The sequence below is a fragment of the Anopheles aquasalis genome, chromosome 2 (genome assembly GCF_943734665.1).
Source record: "Anopheles aquasalis chromosome 2, idAnoAquaMG_Q_19, whole genome shotgun sequence".
Taxonomy (NCBI): Eukaryota; Metazoa; Arthropoda; class Insecta; order Diptera; family Culicidae; genus Anopheles; species Anopheles aquasalis.
In genome coordinates this window covers 58,483,336-58,497,154 of record NC_064877.1, presented here as the reverse complement: position 1 = coordinate 58,497,154, position 13,819 = coordinate 58,483,336, and the positions used below count along the sequence as shown (strand labels likewise).

General features: G+C 47.1%; 1 protein-coding gene across 1 annotated transcript; it reads right to left on the bottom strand.

The window, feature by feature from the left end:
- Nucleotides 1–5,338: 5,338 nt before the first annotated feature.
- On the bottom strand, nucleotides 5,339–8,344 carry LOC126571824 (uncharacterized). The gene is made up of 3 exons (XM_050230654.1): nucleotides 8,241–8,344; nucleotides 5,881–6,281; nucleotides 5,339–5,782 (listed from the first exon to the last, which is right to left on the bottom strand). Exons 2-3 carry the CDS (start codon nucleotides 6,259–6,261, stop codon nucleotides 5,399–5,401), a joined length of 765 nt encoding a protein of 254 aa, XP_050086611.1. The 5' UTR covers nucleotides 6,262–6,281; nucleotides 8,241–8,344; the 3' UTR covers nucleotides 5,339–5,398.
- Nucleotides 8,345–13,819: the final 5,475 nt, after the last annotated feature.

Here is a 13,819-nt window from a genome sequence, read left to right as displayed (position 1 = left end):
ACATCATAGGCCCGGCCATACCCTTTCATCGGTCCTATACCGAAGTCATCAAATCAAAAGAAGTTGGTCTGTTCTAGGAACTGATTAACCATCATAGAGGTTCTAGGATCGAAGGATCAAGCATAATGACCGTGTCCTTCGTTCCCTCGAAGAACTCGATGCGACGATGGTCCCCTCCAAGGTACTCTGACGTACTTTGAAGAATTCTAGCCCAAAAGTTAGATAATGGTACTCGGATGTCCCGTCTCAACGAACATCTTCTTAACAGATCCCGGAACCTCGCTCACCAACACAACGAAAGAGCGAGGCAGCAGCAGTCGCAACCAACCCAGCTGACCTACATATTCCCTTTGCCCGAGCACTGATTATGCGTGCGCATTAAATCAATACACCGAACGGAAAATGGACTAAATTAAATCCCAAAGCATACATTTCGCCTCGTAGTTGTTCACCTCGTTTAGTTTGCTAGTTAAAGGCATCCAGTTAGTCCAGCCCAAGACCAAAAAGTAGCTGGCCAAAGTTTGAAACGAACCGGCATTTTAGTGTGTCTTTCTTGAGGTGATAAGTAGTAACCCTCTACTTCGGTCCAGCACGTAGCTCGTTTCTCGCGAAACCTCTTGAGCACGCAGACCCCATCTCGTGTACGGAAACGTGTGAATCCCCCTCGGCACCTCCCGGGGATACGTACGTGTTAAAACAACGCCGCAACTGATACAACGCGTTCAAAAGGAACAGACTCTCTGCTGCTGCTGTTGGCCTGCCAACGGGTCATTAAAAATTGAAAGAACCCATCACCGGTTCGAGAGATCGGTTAATCTTCTGCTTTCCGTGTTTGCTCCTGGGCTGTAACGACACAATACACCTCCTTCGTGTCCTCCATCGGATTGTTTCATCGGCGTAATCGCAAGGATTACATTTAAGCATTCCCACCATCACTCCTGGTGATACGATTGCCGCACGTGTACTTCGCACATCACGCACCGACCAATGTCCAGTCCGTATCGAACAAGACACGGCAAGGAAAGGGATCCATGGAGTGCGATTGGGGTCCAAGGGGCCAAGTGGATTTATCTTGGTAAACAGTGCCACCGGTCGCTTACGAAGGATCAACTCCATTCTGTATGGGGTTTTACGTTGATGGACGTGTATTAACGTTCGAACAACGCTTACAGAAAGCACCATTTCAATTTATCAAAACGACAGTTTGTTTGCGGCGAACGAGTGCAAGCGAGTGAGGCGGGAATGAAAGCCATTAGCGGGATAAAATGTTGTCTTTTCCTTCAAACGGAAACACTTTTACCATTTCAATCACGCTGGTACACGGTGGGAACCCTACGTGAGCTAGCTCGGTAGTTCGGTCGTGGTAAGAATTTGGCGGACATTCTTTTTCGGTACTCCAACAATCCACAAACACAATCAACGAGCTGCAGATCAGCAGTTTCTTTTTTTCATTTTTAACCACGAGGTGACAGAAGGAAATCCCATTGCAAACATCTCAATTACGATTAATGGTTCGATTTGCTTTGTGTTTGGGGACAGGAGTGCTTTCAATCCAGCGCAGTAAAGCCACTAGAGTTGATTACAAACGGCTTAGGAGTTGCTAATGAAAGAAACCCATTGTGTCAATTGTTGTCCCAGGAAAAAATATTCGTTTCCCGTTTTCTGGAGAAGCAATTCACACCTCAAATGCATGTTGAGGGTGATTTTCAAAATGAAAATTAGAACACATGTGACTAGTGTACAAAATGAAACAAGTTTTTTTTTATCATTTTCGTTTAAACATTCTTCATTCTTTATTTTATTCTTCAAGGATTAGAGACTGGTATTTATTCATATCTTAGTTTACGAAAAACGATGCACAAAGGTGCCTTTGCAGATGGAATTCTTTGAAAGAATTTATGCTTCTTTGAAAATTAACATATTTGAACATTGCCGGTACAAGAGTAAATCTTATGATCGCAAAAATTTGAAAAAATAGAAAAAATAAAAATAAATTTAAATTAGTCCATTGAATATGATAGAGACTGTTAATTATGGCTAAATCGAAAATGAAAGCATATCTCTGCAACCCCTATTAAACTACTCGACTGATCGATTCGAAATTTTTATCACATAATCTGTACACTCTTTGCCAGATAGCCCCGTCGAGATTTTATTAAAATTGTTGATACATTTTTGTTTTTAGACAAAATGACAAAAAGCATCTTTAAAAATCTGCCAAAAATCGAAAAATAAACTTATAATCTATCAAAAGAATATCGATTTGTATTATTCGGAGCTACGATGGGCACCGTACACAGTATCTTTTCGCAGACCCACCATCAGAAATTTGATGCCATGTATGAAGTTTTTAATCAATCTTCTCCAAAGTAGATCCAAATATTCTTCAAAAGTTACAGTTTAATATGACGTACACTTGAAAGAATAAAGTTGAATGGTCACGTCACAAAAAATTGACAAAAATAATCTTTGTTCTGGTAACAAATTACCGAAGCCTCCCCCTGAATCTTTTATTTATACAATATTGCAATATTTCCCCGATAATTAAATAGCTAGAAAACATGTTCTCATTATCAAATGAAAAAAACATTACATTTTTGGGGAAATGATGGCACACCCTGCTGGTGTGTGATGTCCGAGATGAGACAAATGAGGTCGTATAGTTTAGTTCCCCCTCTCGAAGGGTCTCGGCCTGGCGAGTCTTTGTTCTAGCAGCATGCTTCACGCATGATGCGTAGCTATGGTACTGCGCAGCAATCTGAGACCTTTGTTTGATGCGTTGGCATGTTTGGAGTGCACACAGCATGGGCCACGGAGCGAGGGGAGTCACTACACGCGGCCCGAACAAGTGAAACGATTTATGGGTCAATCAATGATTGTCACCGACCGGATTGCCACCATCTGGCGAGAGTGTCGGTATGCTACGCTCACATAATGCCGCGTCCTCTATTGCGTAGCATCATCTTTTACCACATACCCTCGTGCAGTTGCACCCCACCGGTGAATACGAAACCTGTTCTATGCCAGGCCCTTCCCTTTTTTCCTTGCCAACAAAAGTGTTCGCGCACACACATACAAACACCTGTCACAAATTGTCAATCAATGTGCAAAAGATAGGGCAACGTAGGCCACCCTTCTTGAGCACAATTGGGAAGAGCGCTTTAGGTAAGGGTCTTAAAATAGGCTGGGCAACGTCCTGGGGTCCTGGGGTGGTGACGAGTCAAAGAATGCTCAAAAAATTTACTCGTGCAATGCTCACGTGTGGCACCGTTTTGACGTAATCGACGTAAAACGCATAATCCGTGAATTTGGCTGCTTGCGCGACCCCTTTTTCATAGCATATCCCTTTGAATAATTTAAAGCAAGTTGGACAATTGATTTTTGATGCACGACAACAATAAATTCCTCTGCTAAATGTAATAATCCCTACTGACTTTCCCTTTTATTTTATCAGGGAACAACAAACAGCCCTCTAATTATCGTAATACTGCTATGGAATATTCAAACCCCTTGACATAGTCAAATTTTAATATTCAGTAACTTGTCTCTGAACAAAGCATTATTTAGCTAGAGCGATTAGATTAGATAAGAGAGTGTTAACATTTGATAACTTTTATTTTTTTTACTCTCGCTAATAATGCACCATCCTACTGATAAACATGTATGTAGACGCTTCATCTTAATTCGACAACAATAACGATCACAAGTTCACAACAGAGTTCAATTTTCTGGCCCCTAAAGCACTGCGCATGCACTGCAACTATAGACCTCCCATCAGCAATGTTTATCGTGTTGCTCTACCGAGCAGCATCCCTCCCGAGAACCTCCGGCGATCGTTGAGAACCAACGATCTTTCTAATACGTAGCAAACAACTAACTTACTGCTGGTTTCTTCCCTTACCCCCCAAGGCCACCCAATCAAAGGCCTCATCCAAACAAAGCGTCGTGCGCATATCTCGAGGTCTTTGAACCTCGATTGTGCCAGCGATGCCAGCGACCTATGCGATCGTTCCGAGTGCGAACGAATGGTGACGAGTGCAACGAGGGTAGTGGGCAAATCGAAGAGGAAAAGTCAAAACATGCTGCGCACTTACGCACGCGTCTTGAGCGTTTATGCCGTAAACTCGAGAAATCACTGGCCGGCGGCTAGTTGGCGATTGTTAGATAACTCACGCAGCGTCACGTATCTCGTACGCCGTATCTGCTCAAAAGGGACCAGGGGGAAATAATGGACTGCAATGAGGGGCGGCCACAACATTGGGAGCATAGAAATAGACTGCGGTGATTCCTATCTTGCATACTTGGAATTCACTAGATACGATCGCGATACTTTGCGCAAGAAGCCAATCGTTTTTTGGGATTCTTTTTTTCTGCTATAGTGTAAAGTAAGTGTTTGTACTATCTACAAACTTGATACTAATGCTTTGGGCAACAAAACCACAATGTTTGACGATTAGCGATCGCGCAGATTAGTCACAAAAGCATTTCGACACGTATCCTGCAAAGGGTCACGTGCAGGTGATTGGCCGAAGGTAGCAACCTATCCTCACGTTTTCTTTTAAAAAAATATTGAAAAGAAAAACAATTTATTGCCATTAGCCGCACGGTTTCGGTGACGATTGAAGTGGGTTTCGAAAACAGCTTCAACCTTTCCATAACGAAGCAGATTTACTGGAAAACCTTTTGGCAAGAACATAGCGCGGCTCTGGTTCAAGTGCGTCCGGTCATCGCAGTAACCCTTTCGAAGGATCTTTTTCGCGATTGCCTACTGCGCTTCACTTTATGCTTTTTATTTTGAGAAGCGAGATGTCAAGAACCCCTTCGAAAATAATTGATATCAATAGGAGCTTCTTGGAACTGCTCGTCAGGACTTTAGTTGCAATAGCCAACCAAAAGCGATTTAATTGGTATCTCTCGAACTGCTGTTCGGAACGGGATATTTTTTAAGAAAGGCAGTCCCAACAACCCAAAACTGTCACTTGCGTGAAGCCCGAATTAGGTGCTAAATTTGCATTCCGTTTTGCGTGTTGCAGTTTGAAAATGAGATCACTGATTTAATGGAAGCGGCTGCTGCTATGTGCAAACTATAAATGCTAACAAGGATCGATAACAGCAACGCGGAGATTTTTAGCGACAGCAAAACATTGCTTTCTATTGTTGTGAAGCAACAGAGTTCATCACTATCAATTGCAAGCAGTAGTTTGGGCAAATAATTCCGTGTACAAAACGGTAAAGAAAACTGTCTTTGTGAAGCTATTCATTTGAAATTGTGTTTATTGAGCATACTTATTAATTATTCGCAATAATATATTGCAATTCATAATTCGTGTTTATTTCATGCATTCATCAGTTATTTTTCATTTCCATTATTCTAATTCACACGAGAAATTTAACCATTTCATGTCCATGATTTCCATGCATCCATGACCATTGTCATATCCACGACTTTAAAGTTTCTGGTCAGTGTGGCACATTCAGCTTCGAAAAGAATGTCGCAAATTAATTTCTGGGCGATTGCATTCTGCTCACTACTGATGCCTCTTAACTTATGTGCCACATGCTTTCCAAATGTCTGAAAAGCGTCCTCGTTCTGCAATGATTCAAGTTTCCTTCCCACCAGCTCCATAACTTCCGTAGTTTCATCGTCGATTGAAACTCTCCTTCGCTTGTGAGAGGTTGACCTTGGAGTATTGCGGGAACTACAAGACTGCGACATTGATACTTCGGAAAACGGAGTACCAGAAGCATCTGCGTGTTCACTTTCTGGCCATTCTTCTTTTATCTGGAAATACAGAACAATTGTGAATGTCCGAAGGTTTACTCATGAACCGATAGTTCTATTTCAATTGTTTCTTATGCTCATTTCCAATTGTTCCTTACCAGTACTTCGGCTGGAGCCTCTTCGAGGAGGTCAGACTCGTTTTTAGCGTCATCGGGATGGTTATTATCTTGTAGGAAATTTAGCAGATCAAAGTACCACAAGGTTGGTCTGTACACTTCTCCGGATTCAGCTGCCTTTGCCACTTTTGCTACCTCTTTACGGTACACAGACCGTATGTTATTTATCTTTCTCACCAACGTGTCTCTGGTGCAGGTTGGATCGACTTCCTTAAATTTTTCTTTTAAGATATCGTACGCTTTAGCTTTAATGTGACGGTCGCTGTATTCCTTGCACTTAAATCGCCAAAGACATGGCAAACTCTCGTACAGCATAATAAATTCCGTCATAAACTCGCGCGAACACTGACGAAGTTCCGTCATATTTGTCTGCCAAACTGAAACTGAGGAAAAAAAGGGGTAGCGAATACGCAGACATAACGATCGAACTGCACAGTTTTGGTATCTGTGCGCGTGTTCAGACCCGAAACCCTTGTGTGAGTGTAATGCCTGTTCGAACACGAACACGGGTATGAAAACTGTGCAGTTTTTAATGCTGGGGTGCCTTGTTTTACCTGAACCCTGGTCCAGACGCTGCATATAAGGCGACAGGCAAAAGGGGTTTTAGACAAAACTGAGCAAAATGAGATAAATCTCAAGGAATGGATTCACGAACGGTTTCAAAAACGCCTTTCGATCTGGATCAATGATTTTACCAGGAATTGTTTCTGCCAAATCAGCTGGCGCACAAAACGCTGGCAGGAGGGGCCCATCTTGGCCACATTAGTCGTCGACAAGGGCCCCAGCGACCAAGGTGTCATCCAATAAGTGCATCGCTATTTTCCTCAGAAAAACGAATAAAAACAAACGTGCCATGGCCACCGGATTGACACCATTTCCACGGACGCATGCACGCGGCGATGGCACACGTGAATCGAATCGAAAAACTCGACGAAAATCCGTTGCCGAAGATCTCTATGCGTCCAAAGGTTTTTTTTTATTTCGATTTTGAATTAGGGTCATATGTTAACAGGCATTCGACAGGCGGTGTATGCTGGTAGTGGTGTAAGAATAGAGAGTGTTTTTTGCTTTTGCCTTGAAATGCGCCACCACCCCCTCCCGGTATCATGTGGTGGAATGTTTTATGCGACGCTCGCTCCCTTTTCCATCCCTTTCGCTCTAGTGTCTATGCTCTCTTTCGCTCTCTTTCTCGCTGTCTCTGGAACACAAAGAAAAGGAGAACAAAGAAAACGCACAGCATCTAGTTGCAGGTATGAGTGCGCGGACACACGTGCCTCCAGAGCCAACTAGATTTTCAAGGGTTGAGAGACTAGATAATAAACTCGTTCCATGCTCGTTCCAGCAAACTGGCTGGCCAACAATGCTCCTACCCCATTTGTGCACACGTGTGTGCCCACCACCAAACAATGAACCGCGTTTCGAGCGTTTCTTCAGCGATGGCAATCGTGGCCGCTGCCTCTATGTTGAAACGTGCTTTTCCGCCGCAAAAGCAGGCAGAGCTGTGTTGGGTGCGAGGGGTGAGGGGGTTTGAAAAAACGAGGACGACAAAGATTAGATGAAACCACCCGTCGTCCTCCTTCCCTCCCTGTACCGAACCACTCCCCCCCCCCCCCCCCAACGACACCAGCATAGTTTTATGTGTGCGTGCGCTCGCCACATGGGCGCTGTCTCTTCGCTTGGCGTTTCTTCTTCTACCACGCAATGCTTCTTCTTTGTTGGGCCACGCACCACACGAAATATTGATTCCCCAAATCCACCACCACCCGTAGCACCCTTCTTGGAACGGCCACCTCACCAATACACCCAGCATAGACGCATAAATACGAACGGGGTGTACGAAGGCGAACCGAGTGCTACTAGTATGCGAGCAAATCCATAAAAAAGCGCACAAAACTAGGTTATACACGAAAGCAGCACTGCGATCCTGTTCTAGCACGCTGCGCGATGGTGGGATCGGAGTATATGCGATTATGCTGCCCATTATGCTAGAGGAGGACCGTACGAGCAGCATAATCCCTCAGTCCTCCGACCACCGTGCTCTCCGCGACAACCACGCAACACGCCGCCTGCTTGTGAATGTTTTTCCACCGTTTTTTTTTTTTCGAGGAGACTTTCCAGCGCTGTTGTGTTGTGCGTTTTGTTCGAACGGCGGTGCGGCGGCTTGCTTTGATTGAAAGCGGCGTTTTCGTCACCATCAGTCGCGTTCCACGAACCACCGCGAAAGGGCTTGCTCGCTGCGCCGTGCATCGCCCCGTTGGCTTTTGTTCCCAGCTCGTGTCGTCGATAGAAATGTACTTTAAATTAGCGAAACAGCGTTGGATTCTATTGTTTTGTCGACGGACCGTTTGTGTTGCACCCGTGGATGGCCTCATCGAGTGTACGAATTAACCATTTTCGGTGGAACTGTAAACGGGCAGTTGGTCAGAAAGAATTGATCGCACGTCCGGTTGGTGGAGTGAAATTAATGTGGCGTCCGTGTCCGTGTGAATCCGTGTTCCTAGAACACGAAGGCCGAGAACTTTCATTAGGCCCTTGCTTAGCAGGGCTCGCGGTGTTGCGCCAAAAAGGGCCACCACCGCGGAGAGCAGAGTAAACGCGTTTCTTCATGTTTAGCAGCGAACCACCGCGCGCGCACATACACGTTATTGGTGGTGGTGGTACAGCGTTGCGTGGCAATTTGCGAAAGGCACGTGGTGGCGAGCTGCTACAGCGTATTATAGAGAAAGAGAGAGAGAGAGATGGAGCAGAGCAAAGTGCGAGTGCGGGTGTACGGGGAGAGGTAGCTGGGGAGTTACGTAATTTGTAAGTAAAACACACTCTTCTAACGCCTCCGAATGCTTCATCGAATCGCGCCTTTTTTCCCTCTTGCGCTTCGCCTGACTTTGATATCGATTACCCGGGCGGTATTAGTGATGGTGCACAGTTTTCTTCCATTTTTCTTAGCTGCATTTCTTTACTTGATCAATCAATAAATTATACTCGAGAGCATAATTTCCACTTTTCAAGAAAAATGAGTAGGCAAAGGCTCGCCGTGTTCGTGCTCCACACGATATGTTCGTACTTCAACCGCGCAAGCGCGCCCAAATTTGTTCGCCTGCAATAGCGGCCCTAGCACGCACACCCTGAAACGAATCAACCCCCCCTCCCTCCCCGCTCCCTCTTTCCATCGACTGCTTCTTCTTCTTCTTTCGTCACTGCGGCAGAGCACGAGGTGGAGTGCTTGCGCGCGCATTTCTCATTCCAACACATACGCGCCGCGCTTTCTACTTCCTTTGTTCGCATTAGCAGCAGCGACGGTGGCCGTCTTCGGTGGTCTACGGGCACACTTTGCCTTTGAAATCGCGTCGTCGTCGTCGGGTTGCTTCGTGTTCTGCGTTTTTTTTTCGTACGTACCGAGAAACCGTTTCTATCGCGCGCACATCATGCCATCGAAGCAGCACAGCGAGAGAGAGAGAGAGAGAGAGAGATCCACTCGTCTTCTCTTTCGCACTCGCGTGTGTGTGGGTGAGTGGAAAGGCAGGAGGGGGTGGGTGGGGGAACCGATCTAGTAGTAGTAGTAGTAGTAGCGACGCACGCCTCAGCATGATCGAACGGTTTCGTGTGTCGTAACCATTTTTGGGTCAGAGCAGCAGCAGGCCATGAGGTCCGACGGGAGTCAAACGCCAGGCGGCGCTCGGATCGCTCATTCTCGCTCGGGTCGTCGCGTAGTGTGGACGTGTTCTCTGCCGTGCCTGGCTGGCTGCTTCTCTGTGTGGCCACAGTCCTCCTTCTCAGGCAAAGTGTTTGCTGGCGCAGTTCAAGAGTTACCATCGTTCGAAGAGAAACCAAGAAATGGAACAATATCGAGTGATTATCATCTTCCCTGAACTGCTGCGTGTTGAACCACTAATTGCCAACGCTGGGCGCGCTCTTCACAGTGAATACTAGATTTTTGACGGCTCTTGCCAACGACGCGCCCACCGTTACCGAGCTCTGGTTTTACTTCATCATCTTTTAGTGAAACGGTTGCAAAGAACTCCTTGGTGTAAAATTGTCTACTGCTGAGTTTGTTCGTGTTGAACCAAGAAGTAGGCCTGGGGGGAAACCGTCCACCTGCGAAACGTTCTGGTGCATCAGCAGCATCGTCTCTGACTCATCTTGCCACATCCGCGTTCGACTCGGGGAATACCACCACGCGATTGTGAACGACGAATTGAAACGGGCCCTGTTCAGGGCGGGCAGCAGTGTGATTCCCGTTTAGCAGCATTTTATAGTAATTATTTCGTGGAAAACGGGTTGGTGGCAACCGTTTCGTTTTCACGTGACCACCACACATCGCATGCCCCCAACCCTTAAATTCAAGGTAGCTTTGGGGGGATATGGGTGGTGCTGCCAGTTGCGACCACACACGGTCAGTTTTATTACAGTGCGGAAACTAATTTTAGAACATCCATTCGACTTTGAGTGCCTTGCACGCGCGCCTGTGGTAGGATTTCCACCTCCTTATCACGGCGCATATGGTCAGTTGGTATGGAAATTTGTTTTTCTTTCAGTAGCCCCATGCACACACTTGCACCGCGCAACGGTGGCTGAATATAGCAGTAGAGATTACGTCATCAGAATGAATAGTGTGGTGGGCCTTATTAATAATCATCGACACGCGCGCGTTTAATTTCTTCTAACCAGCTTGTGGGATTGTTTCCCCCACCATTCCCCCGAGGAGAAGCGGTTCGACGAACACACGTCTGAAAAAAAAAGCGTCTTAAAAGCAACCAAGAGAAAAGAAGCAAAGTGGTTGTGCGAGATCCGGATGGATATACTTCCGCAAACGACACGCCGACGATGGACGAGTATATACCACCAGGGAGGACAAGCAGCAGCGGCAGCAGCAGCAGCATCAGTCAGCTCTCCAACGGCACCAGCTCCACACTCGCCCGATAAGCCTGTGGGAGCGAGATTAAGGCTTGCTGGTTATCAATTTGAACTTTAGTCAGTCTTTTTCTCTCTCCTATCGGTGCAACGGTGCTTCATCGTGCTGCGTCCCTTTCCAACCGACAACACTTCCGCGTGGTGTGCGTGCGTGTATTGTGCGTATTCGACGAAGTGCGCGTGATCCACCAAGCAACGGTGCGGCGGTGGCCTACTACTGCTGATGGAGACGCAACGAACGAGCGCGTGTTCTCCTCAGCGATGGAAGCTAAAACGCTCAAGAGACAAAGAAGAACATTTTTGGTACTGCGAAGAACCTAGTAGGCTGTGTGGTGTATATGCCGAGTTACCCAAGACGACACCCAAGTAACCACCGTGTCTGATAGATTGATGGGGAGACTGCATAAATGGGGTTTCCAAAAACGGGAACCTCCTCTCGCAAATCGTCGCTATTGGTAGTGGGGCTCCACGTGCGTTGCGTGGTGCTAAAAGAAGGAGCATTTCATTCGTCCTCCACGAAACACCGTATCTAGTATCTGCATCCGCTGGCGCATGTCGTGGGGTCCCCCCCCCCACCCCCGGATTCGAGCGTGCTTTATCTTGATTATTCCCCAACTGCGGCGGGGGCATAGAGGAGAGCGAGAGAGCTACACGTCATCCAGGAGGGCGACCGCATTGAAACGCGCGATGCGTGTATGTGCGCGCGCGCGCGCCACGTACAATAATGGTTTTTATCTTTACAACCATCACTCATTCCCACCGGCCGGGGGCCCCCCTTTTACCCATGGACACGCACGGACCTCCTCCACCATTCTCTGACTCCGTGGAACAAACGAACCGTTTGTAGTGCTGCGACGCACGCGTGCGCATGGCCTCTCTCCCTCTGACCACTAGAGCCCCCCTTTCTAGCGAGCGAGTGCGGAGAGTATCTTGTTGTCCTCTTTCTAACCTTTTCAGTTTCTAGTGGACACCTCACGGGGTGTGCATTGCCAAGGGGGGGGTAAGGCGCAAGTGGCAGCAGCAGTAGCAGCACGAAAGGCATTTGCAGCACCACCCCTGTGCCCTGTGGGGAGCCATTATAAGTAATTGAAATTACATATTTAACAGAGGAACATAAAACAACCATTAACCATGCGTGGTGTGGTGTCCTTTGATATGTGGTGCGAAGCATGTTTTTTTTTACTCGCCCATTTTCGCAGCCCCTATGTCACTTGCCATTAATCTCGTAAATTATATATAAATCCGTGTGCCTTGCAGCTAAATATCTCGTTTATGGGTAAAACAAGTTCCCCACTAGAGACACACCTAATATGTTCTCTCTTCCAGTTTAGCAGCAGCAGCAACAGCAATCGCAGCATACTGCGTCGTCGCTGCTCGCTGCGGTGTGCAAACTGGTTTCCACGCAAAAGCAGTCTCTTTCCCCGTCTCTCTCTCTCTCGCTCGCTCGCAATTTATTCTTTTCCCTTCGTTGACCGACTGACTGACTAACTTACTCTCTGCTGCTGGGTCGCTTTGGCCGATTGCGCGTTGCTCGGCGTTTGTTTGCGTCGACCGTCGCCACCCACCATCACCACCCGTTACCACCATCCAGCATCATCATCTCCCCTTTGGTTGTGTGGCGAGAGGAGTGGGACACGTGCGTCGTTTCGCCATCTTTCTCGCTACACGATTCAACTCGGCGGGAGAGAGAGAGAGACTCCTCGGCTGCTGCGATGCTGGCCTACTAGTGGGGCAACACAACCAAACAGCAGCATGAAAATGCGCGAGGAGAACCGAGGGGGAAATAGGGGGCGCGATCACGAACTTAGCGTGTGATATCCGACGACGGACGACGGGACGGTGCTGCTGCTGCTGTCTCGCTTTTTTACGTGGCACATAAAATGGCCAAGTGTCTTTTTTGTTGTGTTCGCCAACACATACAAGCCTTTTCTCTCTCTTTCTATCTCTTTCTATGAAGCAACATCGTCGTTTGGTTTGTGGGGCGGACGGGGACGGGGACGGGGACGGATTCTATAACCGTACTCCTCTCTGTGATGTGGTGTCGTCGGTGGAGCACGAGGGGGGATGTTGTGTGTGACCTCGATCACGCGCTTTGTTGCTGGGCCCAGTCCCCCCGGCGGGTATGTGTGTGCGAACGACGACGACGACGACGGGTGATGATGATCCTCTGGTATATTCCGCTCGATCCGATGACCACTACACTCTGGCTGATGATGATCTGCTTCGCGCTCATCGTCGACACACTTCCACCGGCAATATGTTGGAGAATGCCTACTATGCTCTGCTGGATTGATGAAATCGTGGCACGGACACGATGGAGGGGAGGGGGCTCTCTGCGGTTGCTGCGATCGCACGAACGATGATCGCTCGAAAACATCACACCACCGCGAGAGGCCACGAAAAAAGAGGATTTTTCTGTGTGTCGAATGGAATGAATAACTTGAACGCGCACCACCACCAACATTCTTCTATGCGACGAGCAAAAAACACCCTTTCGAGGATGGCGTCATCAGCTCAGAATTGGTGGTGCAAGATCGTTTTCCGAGAAGATTATTCTGTTGAGTTGGCGGCGTGCAAGCTCGCGTCCGCGCAATATGTGGTGGTGTGGACGCAGCGAGAGAATAATACACCACACCGCACAACGAGCTATACATAAAATTTTTACAAATTTTTACGAATCTCTGGAATCGTAGCAGGCTCTTGTTGAACGAGGTTTAGCGAGTTACACGACAATATAATAAATAGATTAATATATATATCAGTAAACGTGGTCACAAAATGGAACAATTAGCTTGGACCACCATTATGCGTGACATTTTGTAAATGTTAAAAAAAACAACATGAAATTTGTCGCTTTGTTTTATAGCCAACAGCGTCGCAGCCGTACAGAGGAAGGACCTTGGTTTTTTTCTAAAACGCATTTAACGCATGCGCTCCAACGCGCCCATAATAGACATTCAATTCTAATATCGCAGAGTAGGTGGGAGAATACCCCCGTCCGTAAGCTGACTGG

Bases quoted from the DNA above. Each gene is read 5' to 3' on its own strand.
- LOC126571824 (XM_050230654.1), bottom strand. From the start codon at position 6,261: ATGACGGAACTTCGTCAGTGTTCGCGCGAGTTTATGACGGAATTTATT. The intron at 5,783-5,880 runs GTAAGGAACAAT...CTGTATTTCCAG, and splicing joins AGGCTCCAGCCGAAGTACTG to ATAAAAGAAGAATGGCCAGA.